This window comes from Coturnix japonica, chromosome 19 (genome assembly GCF_001577835.2).
Source record: "Coturnix japonica isolate 7356 chromosome 19, Coturnix japonica 2.1, whole genome shotgun sequence".
Taxonomy (NCBI): Eukaryota; Metazoa; Chordata; class Aves; order Galliformes; family Phasianidae; genus Coturnix; species Coturnix japonica.
In genome coordinates this window covers 2,494,666-2,519,169 of record NC_029534.1, presented here as the reverse complement: position 1 = coordinate 2,519,169, position 24,504 = coordinate 2,494,666, and the positions used below count along the sequence as shown (strand labels likewise).

The following is a 24,504-nucleotide window of genomic DNA, read 5'->3' as shown; positions in this document are numbered from 1 at the left end:
TAAACCAGCAGGTCATGGCAAACAATCCTGTGTACCACATCTTTAGAAATAGTGCTGTTTGGAACAGATCAGTTTGGTCTGCCTCAACGCAAGCAAGTTAACACCACGTTATCCAATGTACCAAGGTCACCAAGATCCATCGGATGATCTGCTTGATCCTAATCATACCAAAAAGAAGGGGAAAAAAAAGGAAAAAATAATATTGGATTCTATACAGAAATCTGAGTGCTCCAAGCTGGAAGCTGTAGACCCGGCCACTCACAGCCCACCCACCTACAGATCAAGATGGACTGGAACAACCTCCTCCATGAGCCAGAAAAGCGATGGGGGCTGGGAGGTGGGAGGAAGAGTTTCATATTTCATCTACCACTTCTAATAGAAAACAGAACGTGGTGGAGGGTTGAAAGGAAAATGGCAAATCCCTGGAGATGCTGAGTGTTGGCCTCTCAAGTCAAAGCTGTCAATCACACCAAGTCCCCTCCAACTCGTACTTCTTGAAGGGAGGGAACAAAAGAAGGCAATGGACTGGCACGTTTAGCCACTAGGTGTTACTGTTGCTCCACAGAAACTCAGAGTAACAAAAGCGACATCTATTAGAGGCATCCTAAACAGTTTTAGCTTAAGAGTTAAAACCACCGGAGCTAAATCTCCTCTCTAGATTCACATACTATGAACCAGAAAATAAGAGTATTGGGATGTGTTGACTTGGAGGGGCCTCTGACTTGGAGACTCTTATCTGCAATTCAAGCAGCAAGCACCACATGTCATGATAGAGCAATCACTGCATCTCTGTTTGAATTCCCACAGACATTTCCAGTGCTAAGAATCATTTTACTAACATATTATTAATAGCCTGCAATTGCTTTGGAAGGAAGAAGGAGGATCTGTCCGCACAGAATCATCTGGAGATCATTTTTGCTTGCTACCAAAACGTTATGGTGAAAAAGCAGCCATATCATAAATGCAAAACATACAGACCATTACCAGGACAGCCTGGAAGCAGTTCAATTACAGATTGAGTTTTCAGCCGATGGATCAGTAACTAACGGAACTTTAACTCCTAAGGCAGATGCTGATTGTAACATCAACATCAAGATGCTTTGAAAACATCACCCTAAGCGGACAGGCAGCTTAATTCCTACTTTCTAAAGCGACCTGAAGCCCTAAAGCACATGAATAGATCTGAAAATCACACCTGTGCTCTCCTTGTTCAGTGGCTGATACAAACACAGGAGGATGTGATCTGATACTTCATCTACAAATCAATCCCTATTGCATTCTGGGCAGCTGCACCAGCAGCCAGCTTTACCCATTTTTAGTCCATTATTTCCTTCTAATTTGCTGCCCACAATCCAGCCCTTTAGATCACATTTCCCTCCATGTACCTGTGGATGTGCCAGCTAATAGAACTGCCTTGATCACTTCCCTCTGGGTCACCCATCCCATTTATTGGGTCTGAAACACGAGAAATACCGCAGCAGCACAGAGCATTAAGGACAGGCTGCCCCATGCACTGTGAATTCAGCCTGACTCACACACGTACCCCCACAAACCAATAACACACAGACAGAACCAGCTCCCAGCCGAGAGCAGAGCAGCCCTGACTCACATTTAGAACCCGTAATAAACATTTATGTTATGGGAACACTTAAATGCAATGTTTGAAAGCTCGTCTGATAGCAGGGCTGTACGTGGGCACCAAACAGCTCCGGAGCGGCACAGCTGTGTGCCAGATGGCAGCTCGGGGCTGCTTTGTTTGATTTAGCTGCCATTTAAAGCACGTTTACAGGGTTCACAGACCACCCGCTCCCCCCTCAACTATTACAACCGCAACACAACAGCGGCAACGCTGAACTGCCCTCATCACCCCGGCCGGCCCTACTTTATACCCAGCCCTTCCACCACGTGACGGCAGCACAGCCAATCGCAGCGCACCCTCCCTCTCCCCCTTCTCTCCCTCCCGTTGCTAGGCCACGCGTGGGCGGCCGCCATGTTGAAGGCCAAGGTGTTGCTGGTGGGGCCCTGCGAGGTGAGGGAGAGCCCTGAGGCCGCTGCTTGTCCTTAGGGCTGCATGTAACCCTTGGGTATCCTCATCGGGGACTGAGACTGACCCTAAAGGGCTGCACTTCCCAGGCGGGGCCTCAGTGGGACGGGGCAGAGGGGCAGGACTGTATGCAGTTATCTCAATGGAGGGCAGGGTGTTGGGAGCAACCCTGTGTTATTCCATTCGTTGTGGCTTTGGTGCATTGAATTCATACGGTTGTCTTTTTATTTTCTTGCATGTATCAGTCTGGAAAATCCGTGTTGGCAAATTTTGTTTCAGAGAGCATAGAGGGAATTGGCAGCTATGTCCCGACACAAGGAGTAAGGTGAGAACAACAGTGTAGAATGAACCGACCTGCAGGAGGTGGTGGATAATATCATGTACCTGCTTGTGTTCACAGGATCCTGGAGTATGAGAAGCCGAACTTAAATGGGAACAGCAAAGGAGCTGGGTGTCGATTTGAGCTGTGGGACTGCAGCGGTGATCAGAAGTAAGCAGGCATTGCTGTTACTTCCTCTGGGTTATTCAGTTCATATTAATCATGTATACACAACGTTCTCATGCATAAGACCCTGAAAGCAATGATCTTTTGGAGATGAGGAATATTCCCACCTCTTCACTCCTGTATGAATATGTATTGCTTTCTATTGTAAAGCATTTAATACTGGGTAACCCTCTCTGTGATGCCAGCTGACTGTGTTAGTTTTGATTAAGGACTGAATGTAACAAGTCCATGGTTCTCAAAATGAAATCAGAGGCAAAGCAGAGGCCCTGCCTTTATCTGTTTGAAATTATTTCATGAATGGATTTCAAATAATGTATTTATATGATGGAGGCCTTTAATTTCCCGGGATTACAGTTCTGAACTGGACAGATTAGTTTTTAGGAATAAGTAAGAAGGTTTATTTGGAATATCATAGATATTGGCGAGATCACTAACATTATTTTCACAAAAAGCTACTGAAATCATAAAGTCATAGAATTGTATGAGTTTGAAGGGACCTTTAATGGCCATCTGTGAACAGGGACACCCACAGCTCCATCATGTGCTCAGAGCTCCATCCAGCCTGACCTTGAGTGTCTTCAGGGATGGAGCATCCACCAAGGTACATTGTTGAGGTGGGGAGAAGAAAACTTTGCCAAGTTTGACTGCATGTTTCCATTTTCCAGCTATCAGTCTTACCATTTTCCATGCTCCTCTTTTTCAAGGTTTGAAACATGCTGGCCAGCTCTTATGAAGGATTCTCATGGCGTAATAATAATCTTCAATCCTGAGCAGCCCAGTCACCTGAAAGAAATCGAAATGTGGTACTCGTGTTTCGTGCAGCAGCAGCCACTGCTCGATAGCCAGTGTCTCCTCGTTGCACATCACAAGCCAGGCAGTGCAGAGGACACAGAAAATCTGTCCTTAGGTGAGAATACAGAATGTTGCTCAGAGTTTTCAAACAAGTTCTTATTATAAGTATTAATATATTAATACATATTTAACATAACACCACTCTAATTTTGATATAATTCAAAACTCTTAGCAATTCAGTAGTAAAATGCAATTCAGTGCTGAATTATTCAGTTATGCCTAATTGAATGTGAGACCAATGCCAATACTTTGAGTCTTAATTATAACATTTGAGGAATTTAAACTAGCAGCAAGTTCTTGTTTGTCAAGCTATGCTGCATTTCGTTTTCACATTATATGTCATTTGGGGTATGAGACATCAGATACTACTGAATTCCAGCTGATGTCTTCAGCAAGAACTGTCCCATGACATTCATCATGAGTGCTGCATTTAGGAACATGCCTAACTATTTTTTTCTTGCATTCAAAGCTTACCCATTGAACAAGCTGAAACTGATACATTCCAACTTAGAAGAAGATCCTGAAGATGTTCGGATGGAATTTATGAAATACTTCAGAAGCATTATAAATGTATTAAATGAGAGCAGAGAGAAGGAAGAAATGTCAATTATTTCATAACACTAGAAGAAAATAAAGAGAAAGGATTGTTTTAACTTTGTAAGCCGTGCTAGCAACATCCTTTGCAACTTTTTGACTCTGGCAAGTCAAAGTTGCAGCCTTTCTCATGACAGCTTTTCCTCTACTGCAACAAACTCACCCTCGTTGGGGACAAGATATGGGTCATGTTGAGTAAGAAGGAATCAAAACCTCAGTGCAGTGCAATTACTTTGGCCTATTCCTGGAGCTCCAATAAGCTGGAAAATAAGTGCTGCATTTTTCAGAGGAGGAAAAGCTGCTTCAAACTTGGATTACTGTTCCCTGTTGTACTGAAATAAGTGGTTTCATAGTTGATTTACTTTCTGTTTTGTTTGGTTTACATTCATCCCTGTTCTTACTGTATTCTGCTGTGGAAGGCATTTTTTGTAATGTAATACTAAGGCAATAAAATTGTCTTTATAATAAAATTGCATCTTTTTTTGCCCTCAAAGGGAAAGTGAATTACATTCTTGTATGTCTTATCAACTTCCTTAATTATTAGTGAGGAAAGCTGTGATAAATTTGTAGTATGTTTCACGCTAATTAGATCCAACGAGAGAAGTTTGCAAAAACTATGGACTCAGATAGCCAAAGAAATGATGAATGAAAACCAGAGGAATATATCTATACTGACACTTTTCTTTTTAACCAGGGGACAATTTACAGTAGAGAGGACCAGGGCAGCATCCCATCTTACCTTGTTCTGCAGCTTGCTTTGTGAAGTGTTCCATCAGTGGCTTATGAGAACCACATCTGACTCACAGCACTACATCTTGCAGATTATTTCATTTCATGTTCCATGCCACACAGCTATGGTTGAGCTGCAGCTGTTTTATAGATATAATATAAACAGCCTTGTCCTCTAATACTGTATTTTAGTTAATATCTTTTATAGAAAGAATATTAAAAAAAAAAAAAAAAAAAAAGAAAAAGAAAAAGAACCATTTAATATATTTTAGTTGAAGACAACAAAATTGAGTGCTTGGGTTTTTCAGTCATCTGGGTTAATCAGTCTGCTACTCTTAAAGTTCTTTCTTTCCTCAGTAATTAGTAGCCTGTTCTTCTGCAAATCTTCTCCATCTTCCAAGGTGGCAAGAATAGATGTCTCAAGAGATGTCCTCAAAATGCCCCAAACTCCTCAAGGCAAATCAATAATAAGCAGCATTCCCTTTCTTTTGTGAATTCAGTCCACTTGGTGGGATCCCCAATAGTAGTCTAACAATGATTGATTAGCAGCTTAAAATCAATGAACAGGTAGGTTCATTACTGGGCTCTTTATTTAAAGCAAAGGTATGTGAGGCAAAGGATTAAAAGAAGATCTTTCAAACCATTTTAAAGCTAACATAACAAAACATACTGAGCTAGGCTTTACTTCAGAGAATTACAATTCCAACTTGGTTGGTACCAAGCATGCAGGGTGTGAAGCTGGTGTCAGTAACCCACATCATTCTTTTCTGTTTTGCTTTGTATGCTCACAGAATTTGCTGCCCCAGCTTCTTTTCATTGTCTGCTGGCTCTTATTCTGCCATTAATGCTAAAAGCTCCACTTGATTCTGAGAAGAAACAGAGAGGTACTGAAAGGAAACACCAGTGAGAGTAAAGGTACCGTGAAAGAAAAAAGTAAAATAAACAGTAAGAGATGAAAGGAAAAGGTTGGAAGGAAATAGAGGGAGGCTGGCATTTCAACATCTACATTTTATGTCTATGACTTTTGAAACAACCAGGCTTTATATGTTTGCAATCAGTGTCATAGGGTGGTCTATTGGAGACAGTTATTGGAAAAATCAGTCTAGGTAGAGAACAAGTTTTTTACACATTGCCTTATTTTTCCTGGTTGCCAGCTGTGTGGCAATGGAGCCAATTTTAAAATATACTGTCTTAATAAACTCAGTTTCTCCCAACATGTGTATTTTGATGTGCACTAGTAAAGGCTCCTGTGAAGCCCAGCAAATGTAATTGTACTTGAAATTCAAACCAGTGCTTGTGTTATGTCAGAGTTGAAAAGTCAATGATGAACTTTCCTATCCTTTGCCTTGTTTCATATCAAATGTTAACCGTGATCTTCATCAGACCATTTACGAACTCAGAACACTTCTTGTACTTGGGCCCAAAGCTGAACATAGTTTCAATACTACAGGTGTGGTCTCACCTGATGCTGCGTATAAAGGAACAATCACTTTCCTGGTCCTACTGGTCACAATATTTCTCATGCAGGCCAGTATACCACCATCCTTCTTGGCTACCTGAGCACACAGCTGGGTCATGTGAAGAGATGGGTTGAATTCATGGATAAAATTAATGAATTAATGAATAAAATTAATCCTCAGTGTTGCAGTAGCTTCTGAGAAAGACCTTATCCGGAAGTATCATGTGTTAATGATTAATGAAAGAGGTCCACAGGAACACCCAGTTAGAAGAAAGGTAAGAGGATGACAGATGGTGGACAAACATACGTTACATCTCTACCTCTGTGCTTTGCAACCTGGCCTTCCACTGCTATCAGTAAATCTGCAGAGCTTCAAACAGTTCCACAGCACGGTATTATCCAGACTGGGGTGTGCAGCCTCATTTGTTTGCCTGGAGCTGTGTGGTTAATAAATGACTCTTCTATGTCTCTGTCCACATTTCTGCTTTTGAGAGCAAAGAATTACCCAGGCAAGTGCAAAGGAAACCAGGAACGTGAGGTAATCAGCCACAAGTTATGCAGAAGTCAGTTAGCTGTCAAGCCACAGCTTTAGGGAGGAGGAGAAGTAACAAGAGCAGAAGGTAAAAGCAAATTTACAACAGAAATGCTGCATCTTAACTCTTCCTCACTGACATCTTACCACCATGGCTTTAGGTCTGGAAAAGCTTTTAGGATGACCTTTCCAAGAAGTAGAGGAGAAATGAGAGAACCAATGTAGTCTGTCAGTTCTTCCAAGCAAACATAGCCTTCTCTAGCTAACCTCAGTCCCTTAGATTGAAGTTTGTATTCTCTTTCCCTTCTGCCAGCATCTATGTACATTCAAACCCTTACTTTGTATGAATCTCCCATGCTCATCTCCCCTGAAAGTAGCTGGTACATCATTCCTTTGGACAAAAAGTCAGCATGGAAATTTGATAGGGAGCAGTTAGAAGAATTCTACAGGGTATTAAAAGCAAAATTTTAGGGCTGTGGAGTCCAACATAGAAGGTTGAAGGCTGTGGCTCTCTTGCAGACTGATGATTTAAGATATTTAAGCTCTTCAATCATAAAATAGAGTTGGCTCAGGTTACCTCTTACAAGCTGTTCTCTACACACGCAAAATATTATGAGGCTCAAAACTACTATGACAATGAAAGCAGTTACAGACACTGCAATCCAGATGTGTGGCTTCCAGGGTAAATATCATACTTGTTTATAACCAGACTTTGGGAGTAACAGCAAAGCTGAATGAAACACATTTGGACCTTACCAAAAAAAAACCCAAAGCTTTCCTTTCAGGCTCTACATTTTGAAGGCCAGGCCTTTTGTCTCAGTTGTTCTCAGCAGCATTGTTCTAATGGACACAACAGACACAAAGAACCTTCTGTTCTTATTTCTATTACTGAACTGCCAAGTGACTACGAGGAAGTCACACAGAGCAGCACATTCAAGAGTGCCTACCCATCCTGTGTTTTTGTATGCTCAGCTTAAATTATGAAGGGAGTCGATGTGCAGATGCTTGAGGAAGCAGCTTTAGGAGGCATCCAGGACCTCTTAAAATCTGATCTTAAAACTACTCAGCTTCTCAGCGGAAGCACCTTGCTTTGGAAGTCACTTGTATTTCCTCTGTCACTTCTCTGGAAGTCATCACTGCTAAAATACTTCACTGATGCAGCAAAGAATCCTCAAAGGATTTATTTTTATTTTTTTTTTTTTTTTGAGAATTTGCTTTTCTTGAGATGCCAGAAAAGCACTCTAGGACTCACAATAGCTTTAATCAGCACTCCTCATGCACTCAGACACTACTGCACTTGTGAATAAAAGATCCCATATGCTACTACTCCAAGCAATTCAGGGGGTTAAGACATTTATAAGTCAGGCTAATTGTGGGGTCGGCTTTATATTTTTGCATTGAGCAATGCAATGAGTATGTTTTTTACTTAGGGTAAGATTCCCCCTTGAGTGACCAAGGCTTAAATAACTATATACTTCTTGAAGTATTATTATTTAAGCAGGTATTTTCTACGGAGGTGACAGGGAACCAGAACATCAGCTCCAAACTTCTTTGGACTTTGAGAAGCTTGGATTCTGATTCTCCAACTGGAAAACAGCTGGGAGAGAAAGGCTGTATTTATACATACACTGAGGATGTAAAGCAACTTTATAAACTCATGGTAGAAGAAAGGTAACAAATTCCCTCGCATGAGTCTCACTTTATAGAGTGCTGTCTGAGTATGGGCACTACAGTTTCTTGCATAACTCTTAGGAACAAAAAATGCCCTTTGTTTTGCTGAGTTACAGTATTTCTGCCCTTCTTTGTAAGGAAAGAGTGTTTATTTCTCCACTAGCTTCATGAAATCTATCTGACTCCTGGTAACATGTCTGTGAGAATTTGCTTGGAGGGACTAATGGACAAGGGCACACCCTCCTTTGCTATGTTACTGTTCCATGAGTTCCAGACAAAAGCATTTATTGTGGTTTGGCAGCAATCATCTGTTCCTAAAACCCTGGGACTGCATTGTTCTCTGCTTGTCAAAAGCTGATTTAGTACCTACAGGCAAAGAGCACAGGGTTCATCTTTTTAGGAAGGGTCTTCAGGCTTTCTAGACTGCTGGGGTCACCTCTCACAGCCAGTAGGACCACTGGCCACACCATGGTTAACTATGAAGACAAGTCCTTCAGTGAAGCAAAAGATCTGCCTTGCAACAAATATTGGAGGATTTTTATTCTGACCCGACATTAAATGGTAACCGAGTAACCAACTGCCAGCCCCATAACAACTCTGCATCATTAAATAAAGACATGTCCTAGGGAAAATACTGTTAAGGCCCCCAAAGTGTTTTGCTGTGTTTGGAAGTCGAATAATGGCAGAGATGTCTGACTGGAACTCCTACTGATACAAGGGTCTTGCAGTTCTATCTGTAGCTAAGATAATGATCCTGGGACCTACAGAAAGCTATGAGGAAGCCCTTCTACTCAGAATGGTATATCTTTACTTATAAAGCAGATCATTAAAAGTTATATCTAATGAAAAATCCATCTGTTTTCCATTGAGCATACACTTAGCTTGTTTTCTTCTTTTTTTTTTTTTTCCCTAAGGCTGCATGAAGTTCTGCAGCACACAGTGCTGACACCTTCAAAATGTAGCAAGACAAGCAAGCTCTCAATGCAGTTCCTTTGTCCATGGAAGTTAAATATTGGGTATACCCAGATCGATTAACATAAAGCTGAACTTTGGACCTTTAACTAACTAGCCTGAATCTCTGATTAATCAGCTGAGGCAGGTGTCAGGTCAGCTGTGGGAGCACAGGTGAGAGTAATTTAGCTGTGCTCCTGGAAGGGGTGGAGCTTGACTCCACCTCCTCTAGACCTCATTTAAGGGCTGAGCATCACTAAGGCAGCATCTCTTGGAGATTGCTGCCTGGTGGAGATTGCTTCAGCATGTCCCAGCAAAGGCATCCATATTGGTGAGTCTTTCCTTATAAATAACCTTTTGAATATCTGTTACTATCTTTGTATTATTCTACCTTGCATTAGTATACAAGGACAAAATATTTCAAAAATGCATTTTTATGTTCTGTTTTTGTAAGAAAATGAGACTTTCTTTTATCTACATTGGACACCACAAATAATTCCAAAACTTGTTTGTAAATCCCATTCAACTTCAATAGGGGGGTGCTGAAGATATTTAGTTCCAGCAAATTTGGTGAAAATAGATGGCTGAAAAGACAGGTTATTGATCCCTTATTGAAGAAACTGGCTAAACTTGAACTCAATCCCCATTAAACATCAGAGAATCCATGCGGAAACACAATCCAAGATACAAATCTGTAGGAGAAAAAAGACTTCACTGTTTACAGAACTACTTGTATTGAATGAAACTACAGAGAGATAACATCAGTACAACAGAAACTAATCACCACCACTCAACAAACCTTTTGGAAGCAAGTCAGCAAACACATATGCTTCAACAGAACCAGAGCCTCATGTGACAAGAAGCTTATTAGAGACCTTGTCTCTCATTATTTTGTTTTTGCTTATAACTTCCCAGCAAGAATATTCAATATTGCAAAATAAAGTGGTTTCTTTCATAGACCATCCAGAATGAGAAAGAAATTGGGCCAGACATTCCAGATCCTGAAGAAATTGGTGCCTGTGGAGCTATGGATCTCTACCAGCAAAACATCTGGCACAAAATAGCATTAAATATGAATAAGTTGCTTCTCTTTCCTCTTACCACTTGTGCGAAGCAAGAATAACTTCATTGAAGTTTGTTTGATGCACAAAACCTGCAAAAAGGAGAAAAAGAGAAGAAAATCAGCCCTTTACACACACCAAGACTCAAAATAGTTTATTTCCTCAATAGCATAACCTTGTGAGCTGTTTTTCCTGGTTGCTACATGTCAGACAGTTGCTTCATCATATTTTAAGTGCAGCTTAGGAATTCCCATTTGATTCTCTTTGATGGCTTTGGTCGGAGATCCAGGAGTCAGGTAAATTCTGGGTATCTGCAACATCACTGATCTGAAAATCTGGCCAGGTGTGGTGCCAAGGCTCAGGAAGGGTGACAGGAGCTCTGTGTACTCAGTGGAGCTCTGTGTACTCAGCCTTTCTTAGCTTTTCTTTAAACATTTTCTAATGCAAAAATATATAAATATATTGAAATAAAAAGCATAAGAGCCTGCCATTCCTTATGATGCACAGCAGTGGCTCATGATTTGGAAGACTGTTGCTGAGGATTTCTTCTTAACTATGGGCACTTGCATCTGTTGTATGGCATCAGACATACAATGTGACAACAGCTTGCATTTCCCCTTCTCACTCTTCAACTCCGCAGGACTTTTTCTCACCCATAAAGCAGGACTGGCAGTAGAATCTGTCAGTGCTGAGCACTGGGATAGCATTCACTCCCCCTGGCAGGGGGATCTTGCATGGATGCATCCACACCAGGTCCCTACAGTGGGCAGAGAAGTTTTATATAGACAAAAACTGCCCATCAGGGTTACACTGCACACGTATCAGGAAGCACCTTCTCTAAATCTCTGGGCAACTACTCCTTTTTCTACCACCTTGAGCACAGATAAAAAGCCTTTCAGGAGCATTTTAAATCAGTGTTGTCATTTCAACTCCACAGATGCCAAAGTGATTTTTTTTACTCTGCTCAACTGATTGCCAAGCTCCAGCAAAGGGAATATAATGGGTTACACCAGGCAGTAAACCATCCTCTACTGGCTCTAGAAACAGGAAAGTAAGAGAGGGAATGCAGAACTGGAACAAGGTATAGATCCAGAGCAGGTCCAAATACTTGCAGGAATTCATTTATCCCAAGATTTGATACCAGATGTTCTATTCATACAACTTTAACAAAGAGCCACAGAACATTAAATGCTTCTCATGCTTTCAGCATTCAAACCACGCCATCTGGGCACTTCTGCCACAAGGCATAAACAAAACAGTGCTTAATATTAATGAAAGAAAAGAGTCCCTCTCTGCAAGTCCAATATGAAAAGGGTAAGAGCAAACACATGCAAGTTGTTCTTGGGAATCCTGAACGCAACGGAGGGGCTGTCTTGGATTATAGCAATTCTAATTTACGCCAGCCCAAAGTCTGGTTTTAAGGAGGATGTACTAGTGATATGTTACTGCAAACATTGTGACAAACTGAAGTACTCTGCATTTTTTTATTAGTAAAATCATTTTAATAATGTATCAAAAATTGTTTGCTTGTTTACCTAGAACTTCAATAGATAGCACAATTCTTATTCCTTATTCCATAAAGAAGATGCGCACTTTTACTTAGACATTTATTTGGGCATCACTTCATTGCAGATATTAATTAAATGGATTTCTGACCATTTTTAGCCTCACAGAACCCTTGTCCTGTCAACCCCTCCTCCATGACCTACAGCCTTATGTGATAAGAACTACAGCTCACTGTACTCTTGTGTGCAAAATCTTTCTATCATTTTTCTTCTTAACACACAGGGCTACCCACATTTGTGAAGCTATATGCAAAGCTGTTGAGACTGAGCAGGGACAGCTGAAGTCACTTCTCCCTTACTTTCTCAACTGCCAGTGCAACTTTCCAGCCTCTTTTTGCTCAGTTCGCTAAGAGAAAGGATTACAGCATAAGGATCTGACCCGATTTTCTCTCTCTGCCGTAGCACGTTCCTTTGATAAATTGAATTTGCACCTATTCTTGCCCAACTCCCATCTATCTCTACCTCCATCTGCTTCTGCTTGTGTCCTTTGCTCCCTAGGTCATCAAAAAATCCAGCTCTTCTTTAGAAGATGTGACCTTCCAGGTGTCTTGTGTTTTCATGTCAGGTTGACAACTTTGCTGGTCTTCCTTCAGAAGTCTCTTCTCTAACTGACTGTAGCCTCTTTTTGTTAAGATCTTCACTGGCCCCACCGAGCGTAGCTCAAATGTGAGATGAGCCTTTGTATCAGTCATTGAATTTTCCTGTATTTACTTTGATTAAACACTGGATGGTGCTCTTTGCACTTTCATGCCAGCTTTAAAAACAAGCAAGCTCCCTCTTCTACTGAGAATTGCCCAAATTCCCCAGGGTCAGATAAAGATACATGTCTAAGCCTCAAAATCCAGTGGGAAGAGCATGTTTTGACTGCACAGAATGTAGCTTAAAATGCAGTGGAAGAAGCTCAGCTAGGTAAGGACAAATGCCAAAGAAAGTGTCACTGCTGATTACACACAAATCCACCAAGTAGTGGTTTTCACATTCCTCCTCAAATATTTTATTTGCTAATTGGCTCCTTATCAGTGTTCTCCATAGCAACAAGAGAGGTTTAAGTGGCATACAGTGGGCTAAGTGACATCATGTCTGCATGTAAATGTAACTTGGATTTTGCATGGAGGAAATGATCTGAAGGAGGTTAACGGCATAATGTGAAACCTCCTGTGGTCTCAGAGGAGAGGAGAGCTTCTTAATTCTGTATGAATGGTGAAAGAGTGAGGCAAGAAAGTGTATCCCAGCAGCAGACGTTTTTGACAGAATCAAACTGAGTTTCTGTAGGAAATGAGTTCATTTAATCTCTTTAACTGCTTTTATAATAGTCTTCAGCTATTTTTCAACAGAGGTCAGAAGCCTTTTGATATTTTTAAACACGTAATGAATACATAAAGGAGAGAAATACATTTTATGGCCAAAAAGGAAAAAAGGGAGCTATGGGGGGTATGAGATACACATTCTTTATTTTATCCTGCTGTGCTGAATTTCTGTGTATTCCTGAGCAAATCATGCTATCTCTCTGGGTCTTAGCTTCCCAGTCTGTAAACCTGAGATGATTCTCTCTTCTGGCTGGACTAAAATGCTCCATCTCCAGTGAAAAGTGTAATAAGAGTACAAATTATTTTGTGTGTCTGCATCGAAGTGATACAGCTTTGGAAAATACATACTGCTAAAATAAAAGGTACACAAAAACCTTGCCAGTCTTGGCAAGTAGAGAAGCCATTGTGGCATTGAAGAGAGATCAGGGAAAACAGAATAAAAGTATTAATTACAATGGGATGGTATTGGTGTGATACTGTTGGACCGGCTGTGTCCATCTACTGTCCTATATCAAATATGTGTGATTTAAGTTTGTACTGACAAGTATTTGGGTCTCTAGTCAAGTGAGCATGAGCAGAGCCTCAGAAAAGGCTCAGGAAACACTGAAGAGCCCAGCTTGGAAGGAGGACTCCAGGTACATTTTTGGAGCATACAGGAATCCCACCTGGACCAAACTCTTCAGCTGAAGGATGTGCAAGGATTCGGTTCTCTGAAAACCTATTGCAACTCTTCAGCTCGCATGGTCTGCTGTTTCTTCAAAGTCTGCTCAGTCTTGTTGGCTATCATGATTTAAAATCTTCAGAAGGTATGTTCTAAAAGGGACATAGTGAGAGTTAACAGTGGTTGGATTAATAAAACTCTCCAAAGCAAGCACTGCCATTGAAGTCTTAATACAGAAATCTTTTGATCACACCATTTAATACAATGCACATGGGACAATGAATTTTATGGTACTTGTAACATTCCCTCCTTTTCTTGGCAAGTAGAAAATGTAGTCTTTAGAATTTATAGGATATCTGATCTGCTTATGCCTCAGAGGGAGAAAATGGGATAAATGGCCCAATCCTGAAGATCTGATATTGCTCATCTCGTTGTTGTTAATGAACTGGTCTTCTCAAGAATAGGAAGCTGAATAAATGAGATGCTGCTGCTGGCAGGAGGGGCTATATGGTTCACACTTCAACTACTGCAATATGAAATCCTGCATCTCTGCTTAAATCACTGATGAAGGCAGCTGAGCTCAGGCTAAGCATGGCTAAGTAATAGTTCTCCCTAATGCAAGGGCTGAGCAGGCTACACAGCACTAGAAACTGAAACCACTATGGGAAGGTTGGCTGAACCCCACTGCATCCTTCTCTGTACATCTGCAGACAGATGCAGATAGCGTTGCTAATATAGATATTGTGAGTCTGAATGTGTTATGGCATATTTTTAGATCTTTCAACCAAACAACATCTAAGTACAAAGCAGGTTTGTTTTGGGCCTCCCTGCAATGACAATTCCAGTGAAGTATTGCTGAGCAAGGTTACCCACAAGACTATTCCTCTTAATGTGTCCTTTGTTATGCACACGTAATGAGTTTCTGATTTCTTGGTTATTTTGCAATAAGAAAAATGGTTTAGTTTCATGGTGCATCACAGTATTCAATGAGCTTGCCCTTGGGAACCCAGAAAGCTTTTGAATCTTAATATAGACATCTCTCCAATGAGATCATTAATGTTCAGATATCTAGATCTAGAGCCAATGCAAGCACTTCAATTTTTGCCTGCCAAATTTTCTTTATTGGCTTCATTTGCTTCCCATATATTCAAAGAACTGTACCACATGGAATCCTTTAAACAATCAATGGGGTAACATAATTTTTCAATTGAAAAGGTTTTTAAACACATAAACTCTTCTAGGGTTTACTAAGAAGTTACCATTGCAAATAATTCCAGACTGAATTCCTTGCATTGCAGAACAACTTTTGAAGCAAAGAGCATAACTGGTTTGGGATTTTCAACCAACCACTTTATGGTAATACTTAAATGAATGTAAATTATCTTCAAAAGCTTTGCACTAAAGGACAAAAGTCTACAAACACTCATATCTGCAGAACTAATACTTAATGCTAATGACCCATCAATCTCAACAAGAGGAAAATAAATGTTTAAAAACTGGGAAACTCTGAATACTTTCTTACTTAAGCTATTTATTTGCTTAAGTAAAAAACTGAGAAAATTTGTCTTGCCACAGTTTGATAGCAAGGCCTAAAGAAATGTGGCCACAAGTGAGGGGTCAGGACAAAGTCCTGTGAGACTCCGTTTAAAAATGGTTTTAGATTTGCTCTCTGCGGCTCCCTGAAAGGAGGTTGTAGCTCCTCCCAGCAAAAGGACAAAAGGGAATGGCCTCATTTTGCACCAGGGAAGGTTCAGGTTCGATATTAGAATAAAGTTCTTGTCAGAAAGAGAAGTGATGCAAAGGCACAGCTGCCCAGGAAGGTGCTGGAGTCACTATCCCTGGAGGTGTTGAAGAAACACAGAGATGTGATGCTGAGGGATGTGGTTTAGTGGGCAATATTGATGGTAGGTAGATGGTTGAATTAGATGGTCTTAGAGGTCTCTTCTAACCTTAATAATTCTGTGTTTCTGAGCCCCAAGAAAAGCCAACCAGGAGAGAAGGATCCTGCCCCTGACAAGACTTGGTAACACTGTATCCATTCCAGTGTTGTTCTCAGTTATTTTATATGCCCCCGAAGACTGTACAGCTCTTCGGTGTTTAAAAAGTAGATCACACATTTATTTACCTGCTCAGATGGAAGGATTTACAGCCTCCTCCACCAGCACAGACTGAACTGGGGCTCCTGGTGGGTCCTGGAAGGGGACAGGCTGCTTTGCTGCCCAGCCAGATCACACCTGTACCAAACAGCAGAAGGGTATTTTGTGGGTGTCACTTCCACGAGTACCAACACCTACAACCACACGTTTATACGAGCCGACCCAGGGCCGTCCCGCAGGGTAAGGGCTTGTCTCGGCCCGGCCCATAGGCCCACGGGCGGCACGGACCGGCCGTGCAGCGGGGCCTGACTGTGGAGAAGCCGCTGATCGCGGGGCGCTTCCGTGCTCTCACCGTGGGCGCCTGCGCGGCGCTCCTCCTCCTCCTCCTCCTCCTCCTCCTCCCGCCGCCGGCCGCCGCTGTCAGGATGAGGCGGAGGAGGCGGAGGCCCGGACCGGCAGCTCCCGTCTCTCGCCGGGGCCCCCTGGCGTAGCGGTTCCCGCTCTGACGCCGCGGCTGGAGGCGGAGGAGGCCGCGGCGGTGCCGCCCGCCCGCTGGAGCTATGGCCCAGCCGGGCCCCAGCGCCCCGGCTGACGGTAATGGGGAGGCGGCCTCGCTGCTCTGAGCCGAGGGACTGCGGCCTGCCCGGCGCCGGGCTCGCCTGCTGAGCGGTGCCGGCTGGGGACGGGGTAACGCGGCCTGACCGGGCCGCGGCGTTGAGGAGGTGGCATCGCAGCGGTGTGGGGAGCACCCGGAGAGGCCTGTGCGGCCTGGCCGGGAGTGAGGGGAGGGCGGCGGGGAAAGGCGGCTGGGGAAGGCCCTGAGAAGGCGAGGAGGGCACAGCAGCTGCCTTGTAGGCTGATCTCGGCTTATTGTGGAGCAAGGGCGGCTCCCGGACGCTCACGATGAGGGAGGGCAGCCCTGGAGAGGACGCTGCTTGTTGGGGAAGGGGATGTGCAGTGCTGGGTGAGGCCCCTGAGGAGGGAGATGCGGTTCTGTGGGCGCACAGTGCACAACCAGGCAGGACTGGGTCACCCTGGTGGTGCTCTGGGGCCCTTGGGCTGCACCCCAGAGGCTGAGGTCGGGATCCCTGCGTGGATGGGTAGTTCGTGAGGTGCAAAACACAAAGGCAATGACAGCTCTTCTTTCAGGAGAAGCCCTTCTTACCTGTCTAGGAGGGAGATAAGCTCTACGTGAAGGTTCTTGTCATGGAAAGGATATTGCTTTCTCTTTTGTGAGGAATTACAAACAAGGAAATAATTTCTTTTTTCCCTCCGTGGAATAGATCACAGAACTGTTTGTCTATCAAAAAATCTGCTATTAATACTTTATTTGGAAGATGGGCTTGAAGGAAGAACGTTAAGGATGGTGTTTAATGAGATGCATGGAGAAAGGATGAGAGAGCAAGAAATCTAAGTTGAAGCTGATCAGAACGTAGAAACAGGAGGCCTGGGGAGAGATGTGCAGAACCTTTACAGATAGGTGCTTACCCTGGCATGACACTGTGACAGGGTGCTCTTATTTAGACAGCAGATGAGTTTCCCTGGGAAAGTACTCTGTAAGAAAAGGAGAATGATGTATCCTTAATTATGTGCATCTAGGGAATTGTTGGGCTTTTTTTTTTTTCTTTCTTTTTGTGCAGTTACACAGGAAAGTGCTTATTCTCAGGGATTTCAGCCTGCCTTTGTCAAAGTATTTATGATGAAGGAGCGTAGAGTTATCTGTTTTTTTTCCCTTCCATTAAGGTCAATGACTGCATGCTCATCCTTTGAGAGTGCTGAAGGGAAGGTGAATTTACATGCTGTCGTGACTGTAAGGTTACCCTTGGTATGGGTTGCTGTGTACCTTCTAGTGAATAACCATTGTTTATTGTTCTTTAGCCTTTCCTTGCGAGGGCTACAGAGCAGCTTGCAACAGATTTTCTTCTTGGCTCTTGCTGAGAATCTGACTGCAGGTGTGCAGTGGAACCGTGCAAACATTTCCTGCTTGACCAGGAAAGGTAGCTGTGTGTGAGTTGTATATTAGAAGTTACAAGTTGGGTAGATTTTTGTCACCACTTAGAAAAACGATAAAAGATGCAGGTAACATTAAGTAATTTGATAGGTTGGTGAGGTCTGTCTGGTAAGAGGTCTGGATTGCTGTCTTTCTCTTGCTTTCCTCTACAAGAAGGTGAGGATGCTGTAGGACCCATGGTAGGGGAACGTGGCTGAAAGTTGGATGGATTATGAAAAATGCTCGCTGTGTTCTTGCAGAATTCTTGAAGAACTGAGAGCTTCTAAAATGGCTCCTTTCCCCCATCCTCCTCCTTTGGCAGTAATAGGATCTGCTTGGTTTGTGTTTTTCTTTTCACCCACTTTGATCAATATACTATTGTTCTCAAGTCTGTTGGATTTATTTTTAAGGAACTCGTCAAAAACTGCGCCTTGAAACTTCTCTGTTGTATTTTAGCATATAGAAAGCGTTGAAGAAGTGAATTATTCAATGTTCTTGGCTGTCTGCACTGAATGTATTACTAAGGGAAATAGTGTAAGCTCTGATTTAAGATCACACGTGACAAAATAGTGCTGGATTAGTATATTCCTCCAAGAAAATAACCACAGCTTTGTTACAGTTGCTTATGTTGATTATAAATACCATACACATTCTTTACCTATACAAGACACTGGCTACTTTTGTTTTTAATTCTGGAAACATGTATAAAAGAGAGTAATCAGGAAAAAAAAAAGACATAATGTAACAATATGAGAGGAATTATACATAGGGTATATATTCTATTCTAGTGCCCATATTGATATTAAAAGAAGGGAAGGATTAATACAGTGAAACAGTAGAATGGATGTTAGGTCCTACCCTGTTTTTGTACTTTGGCTTAGTATAGAAGTTAATAACCCTCTAATTCTTTTGTGTGGGGTAATAGAGTTTCCATACGATAACAATCACAGAGAGGCTGAGAGCAGAGTCCTCTGGCTGCTCATGTGGCTTTGTGCACTGTGCTGTTAACTCTTGGCTGATTATGTCAACCTGGATTGCAAGTAGATACGTACTTATTGATCCTGGTCACCGTTGCTTTTGGGAGGTTCTTTATTAATGTGTGTCATCTAGGTTGTGTGACTGGCACAGTAATGCCTGATTTAAAAAGGCAAGCTTTCATTTTGAAGATGTTGTGGCTCTCACCTTCCTTGGGCTTAATTCAGAGCTGGGTTCTTGCTGTCTCTGAACATAGGGTTACCTAACAAAATGTTTTGATGTAACTTTTCCCTGTCAGAATGCTTGGGCTTCAGCATCATTCCTGCTTGGATCTGGAAAATGCTTCAATGAGGAAACTATTGTTGCATCAAACACTAAATCTTCAAGGCTTAAAATAATAATAATGGCATGCAAGTTATTTGCAAGTTGTCAAAGTCTTACTGCATTAGTAAACTGAAACCATTGGTATTGTCCAACTGATAAACAGCACAACCATTGATGTTATCCTGTGAAGGAAACTGTCTCATCGGCACAGCCTGTCATATTACAAGAAAAATTACCAGCCAAGAGTACAGTATTGGAGTAAGTCTCTTACACTGTGCTTAGGCCAGCAAAAATACTGTGTCTCTGTGGTCAGAGCTTATGCCAACTCTCAGCGGAGAAGACTGCTCAGCTGCTTATAGGGGGCTGGAGGATGCTGTCATTGATTTTAGTACCACCAGCAGCACCACGGGCTGTGCTGTTACACTGTGCAAGTCACACGGGATTCCAACAAGAGCAGAGATCTTTCTGTTGTATTTCTCCCATATCTCAGAGTCTGGACATGGCTATTGGAAGAGTCTGGAATATTGTGTGGAAAATTAAATAAGAAAGCTTGTATTTTATGTTCTACATCTTCCACTTGTACGTTTCTAGTTATTTTCCTTCAGATGTCGCTCAAGTGAAATTGAAATATCTGAAAATGCTATTACTCATCTCAGAAGCGAGGTGTGGCTGGTAAGGGTCTGGTTTCAAGCACTGAAGTTCAGCTCTGTGTTGTTGATGTAACTGTCAAATTTAGAGCAAAAGAGCTCTTTTCTCTTGAGTAATAACAGTGAAATTTCTGGTACTTTCCAAGAGCCAAAAATGTCTTCCGTTTCTTTTCTTTTTTTTTTTTTTTTTTGCTTTTAATTTAGTGCATTATTTATTAGTGACTAATATTATCAAACAAATACATTTAAATAAAAAAAAACACACAACAGCCCATAAATGAATGCATCTCTTTTTAAGTTGTATGTTTTTCAGTATTCGCTCAGTGGTCACATCTGGAATTTGGCTTCAGAAGCGAAGCAGACACCTTGAACATACAGATTTCCACCGAGTAGTATTTCTGAGGAAGTGCTGGTCAGCGCAGCAGGTTGGTGTGCTCAGCAGTGGAAACACGCACGTTTGTGGTGCCTGTTTTACTTCTGGAGCCAAGTCCCAAATCTCTTAATTTTGCAAAATGCACCAATTCTGTTCATTAGAATTAGCTGCTGACTTGCCTGAAGGCACAAAGAGTATCCTTTAACACACGGGCCATCTCTCTTACATTTGGAATGCTGGGAAATATAAATTCTTTGCCCATTTTGTAGGTTCTTGGCTGGTTCACCATCATCACAGACGAGATGGCCTTAGTAAATGTTTTCTTTCCTTTCTGGCCTGATGCCTCAAGATGCTTTCCCATAGCCCTCTGTGGATGGAGCACATTCCCGCTGTGGAACTAGTTGTGTGTGCTCCCTTGAAAGTGATGGAGAAAGGGATTTTATTTTGTAACTTTAAGAAGCTAAAACAAATGATGTCTCACAGCATGGGAGGGGACCAAATCCCATCGGCTTCTTAGCGGATGATACTGAATGGCTTCCTGGGTTTTCACTCCAGGCAGTTTATTAAAAAACATGCCTAAGATGTGAAGTTTTCTGGATTATATTTAGGTGAGGGGTTATTGTTTAAATAAGAGTTTGTCTTTAAAACAAAACACACGGAATTATGGCCTTATTCCAACTGAAGTCTTCCAACATAAGCACTGATAACGTTGATAAGCAGCGCTTACTAAGCAGGCTTCTAAGCATTACCTGACACCAAGACTGGAGGGGAATGGGGGAAAAATACAAGACAATAGCAAGAAGTAAATGCTGTTGTGTTTTTTAGGAGCATCTCCCACTCTGAAGGTCTAGTGGTTCTTAGTCTTTGCTTGCAGACTTGTTTTCTGAACCTGGGGTAGTAGTGTCTGAGTTAATGGTACGAGTCTCTGCAGGTTACTCTATAAATAGGATAAGCATTGTGTAATTTTAGTCATGGTATAGTCAGTTAAGCATGATGATGAATTATCTCTGGAAAAATGTAAATCATTTGATATCTTTATATAAATTGACATAGGAGGAGCACATGAGTAGTGCAGTCGGAGTTACAATGTCTGTGTCTTTCAGAAAGAAGAGAATTGCTTTTCAGTACTTCACTGAAATAGCCCGATTCTTGAGGAAAAAGTCTGGGTTGTTGTGTCACTTTATTAGTGGTGCATACGGTACCTTAAAGATGTAGAACTGCAGCACATCTGTTAATATAATGACGTATTTTCTTTGCATATTAGCTTGCTAGTACAAAATGAATGGCCTGGTTAATATATTTTCTAAGTCAGGGATATTTCAGCCTGTGATTGTCAGACCCCTATCACTTAGGGACCACTTCTGTTCTTCTTTCTATGGAGTCTCTACAGCAGAAACCCAAACACCTCTCTTGTGACAAGGCTTTAATTCCACTTTTTTAAATAAAGGAGGCCTGAAGGGTTGGCTGTGGGGGGAAAAGAGACTGAAGAAACATGGATTTAACCTGACAGAAAAGAGCAAACCTCCTTAGGTATCCATAATATCAGAAGGGCAGCTGGAAGCTTCTGCGGATGCTTTCTTCTTATCTTACAACATGCACAAGTCATTCGTTGAGAAAACCCAATGAAGTGCTGCGTTTGTTGTATTTTTTTTCCCCATTCATGTCTGCTTCTGCTGGCTGTCAGCTGACTTGTGGTACATCTCCTCTCCTGTCTGCATCCTATGTTCCTCTTCCATGGCTTAGCTCCTCCACATACAGCACAGAGAAGAATAAAAGCTTTCAACTCACCCTTCACATGTTCCATCTCCCCTGGCAATTTCTGTTTCCAGGCTGCAAAGTGACAGGGTAATTCCTGGGAAATGTTGCCTTACGTGACCTTTGGGCACAGATTCTTCCTTTCTGAGGTCAAGTGACTGCCTGTTTGGCTGGCTTGGACAGCTACTGCTCCTCAGCTGATTCTCTGCTTCCTCTTCAGTTCTCCTTTCCCTTTATCTCCTTACCTCCCTTAAGCACACTCTCCTTCCAGCAGTCCTGCTGCTGCTGTCCTTGCCCTCATTTCATCTGCTCCATTCCATACATGCTCTGCTCACCAGTTAGCACAGTGCTTCCATGCAGGACTGTTCACCTGCTGCACCCTGCCTTGGTACTGTCACTTTGTATTTGCATGTCTGGTCACCCTGAAAATATTCCCAAGCAAAAGTATTCTTTGTGTTATATTTTAACCTCTGCTGGCTGCATCAGTACTAAGTAAAATGATTAGTTTGGCAACGTGGTTGGTTACATTAAAGAAAAAAAAACCAGAATGGAGTAACTTGCGAGCAGTGATTTGGCTACAGACACTGAGTATAAAAATAATCCTGATGTCTGTGTTTTCATTGTCATAATCTATGAAGAAAGAAGCACAGATGAGTGCTAGAAGCTACTGCTTGAGTGGTGATTATCTGAACCGCCTGCTCTAAGTGTTGATGTCTGGTACCCTTATAGAGAATTGTATTTCCCAAGGCCTGCTGAAGATCGTGCTGGACTCCTATTGACTACATAGACACTACAGAACTGGAACATTCATCTCACATTAACAGTGGTCTGTGCCAGAATCGCTGTGATGTAATTGAGCTGTGGTGTTACTTGGTTTGTCTTGGTGAAATATGAAGCATAAACGTGGCTCTGTTGGTTCGAATCATCTCATAAACCACCATTGTGGTCATATGGTACATCTTTTAAATTTTCTTATAAGGGTGATTTACAGGTTTTGAAATGAGTTTCAAGTAACGCTTTCTTAATTGTCAGCTCGCAATGTCTGTTTACCTTTTTTCTTTGTGCTATATCTAGAGACGTGTGATAAATTAATGGGAAAGCAATTAGCTGAACTCCAGATTCTGCGTTTAACTGATGCTTCTCACTGTGAAAATATTATAGCTGTCTGTCTGGCCTTCACAGCTTCTGTTTGATTTATAGATGAAACCGGAGATGAAGATGTTCACTCTCTAAATAGTGCTGAAAATCCTTGTGTTCGAAAGGCTGCCTTCATTGGAGGCACACAGGCTGACATTTATGTGCTGATGCATTGGGACGGGTTGTAATAGCACATTATAGGGTCTGATGTAAGTGCAGTTTTGTACTGGTGTACTTGCTTTTGGATGAAAGTAAACATGAGCCTGAACTTGTTCCAGAGTAGAGCTGTTCTCCAGTATATTTCTAACTACTGCTCTAGGTTTTAGCCCTGTCTAAATGCATCTCTGCTGGAGAAACCCATTCAGTTGCGTTAGATCAAAATGTCTATGTAGATGCAAATACAGAGAGGAAACATGATTTTGCATTCTAATACAGATTATGCTTGTGAGCTGCCCCTGGAGTGTGTGAATGGAAATCAGGATTTGTGGAAGTCTGTTTAACACTTAAAAATGGCAGCCATAACGTCTTTAAAAAGAGAAAAGGAGGGAATGTGTTTGGGCTACACCAGTCTCAGTTGCCACCAGGAAGTGCAGGGTAGAAGTAAGGCCAAGCTGTTCCTTTTGGCAAGCTGCATGCACTGAGGTTTAAACAGGTTATCCAGCTGCACCCGTAGGCTGTGGCTTTGTGTTGCAGCTCAGGCAGTCCAGGAGGGAGCAATCCTTGAGATCCTGCTCCTGCAGTGATGTCATGCTCCCATAGGTGCCCTTGTGCCTACTGCATGTTGGTGTCATTGCTGAGCCAGCTCAGCTCAGCCACCCAGTGGAAAGCTGCTCCCTGCTGGATTAAGGATTTAAATAGATTTGGTGAAAGGTCCAGCAGCAGACCTCTCCTTGTTGGCTCCACTGCCTATGCCAGGAAGTTATCCTCCACGCACTGCAGGAGCCTGGACTGTGTGTGCCTGGCACTGCTGCTTTTCCAGCAGTACTGGTTGTTGAAGTAGCCCATGAAAACTCTCTAATTCTTCCTGTTTATTCCCCATGCTGCATGCATTGGTATATGGGCACTTCAGAGAAGAAAAGAGAGCAGAGGTTGCAGGTTTCTCTAGAGGGATGCAAGAGGATCCGCCATAGCTGTGCACGCTGTTGAGATATCTGGCCTTTTGGCTCACGTCATGGGGAGCAGCTGAGGAACATTTGTTGTTTTTCTGGTTGGCCTGGCTCGTTCCCCAGTTGGCTGCAGTGGTGTAAGCATTGCCGTTTTGAACCTCATGCTCCAA

At 42.3% G+C, this 24,504-nt stretch overlaps 2 protein-coding genes and 1 long non-coding RNA gene across 6 annotated transcripts in view; 2 read left to right on the top strand and 1 right to left on the bottom strand.

Moving 5' to 3' along the window:
• The first annotated feature begins 1,929 nt into the window (after positions 1-1,929).
• On the top strand, positions 1,930-4,502 carry IFT22 (intraflagellar transport 22). Of its 3 annotated transcripts, none has more exons than XM_015880657.2 (5): positions 1,930-2,029; positions 2,290-2,369; positions 2,445-2,534; positions 3,254-3,456; positions 3,871-4,502. In XM_015880657.2, the coding sequence occupies exons 1-5, from the start codon at positions 1,991-1,993 to the stop codon at positions 4,017-4,019; spliced, it is 561 nt and encodes a 186-aa protein (XP_015736143.1). In that variant the 5' UTR covers positions 1,930-1,990; the 3' UTR covers positions 4,020-4,502. The 3 variants fall into 3 exon arrangements, with proteins under 3 accessions (XP_015736143.1, XP_015736145.1, XP_015736144.1); XM_015880659.2 differs by lacking the exon at positions 2,290-2,369 and adding an exon at positions 3,070-3,163 and having other exon boundaries at positions 1,973-2,029; XM_015880658.2 differs by lacking the exon at positions 1,930-2,029 and adding an exon at positions 3,070-3,163 and having other exon boundaries at positions 2,284-2,369.
• On the bottom strand, positions 2,859-16,469 carry LOC107322537. 2 transcript variants are annotated; one of them, XR_004309336.1, is made up of 5 exons: positions 16,380-16,469; positions 16,057-16,165; positions 13,936-14,083; positions 10,439-10,490; positions 2,859-3,332 (listed from the first exon to the last, which is right to left on the bottom strand). It is a non-coding gene; the product is annotated as an uncharacterized LOC107322537 (long non-coding RNA). The 2 variants fall into 2 exon arrangements; XR_001558980.2 differs by lacking the exon at positions 16,380-16,469 and having other exon boundaries at positions 16,057-16,373.
• A 5-nt stretch (positions 16,470-16,474) lies between these two features.
• Positions 16,475-24,504, top strand: part of RABEP1 (rabaptin, RAB GTPase binding effector protein 1) — a 35,035-nt gene continuing 27,005 nt past the window's right edge. The window contains exon 1 of the mRNA XM_015880655.2: positions 16,475-16,621. Within this exon, the coding sequence (XP_015736141.1) occupies positions 16,588-16,621 (34 nt within the window). The 5' untranslated portion in view covers positions 16,475-16,587. The remainder of the gene's footprint in view (positions 16,622-24,504) is intronic.

Excerpts from the sequence above, each read along its gene's own strand:
- IFT22 (XM_015880657.2), top strand. The coding sequence starts at position 1,991 with ATGTTGAAGGCCAAGGTGTTGCTGGTGGGGCCCTGCGAG. Across the intron at positions 2,370-2,444 it reads GTCCCGACACAAGGAGTAAG|GATCCTGGAGTATGAGAAGC; the intron begins GTGAGAACAACA and ends TTGTGTTCACAG. Across the intron at positions 3,457-3,870 it reads CACAGAAAATCTGTCCTTAG|CTTACCCATTGAACAAGCTG; the intron begins GTGAGAATACAG and ends TTGCATTCAAAG.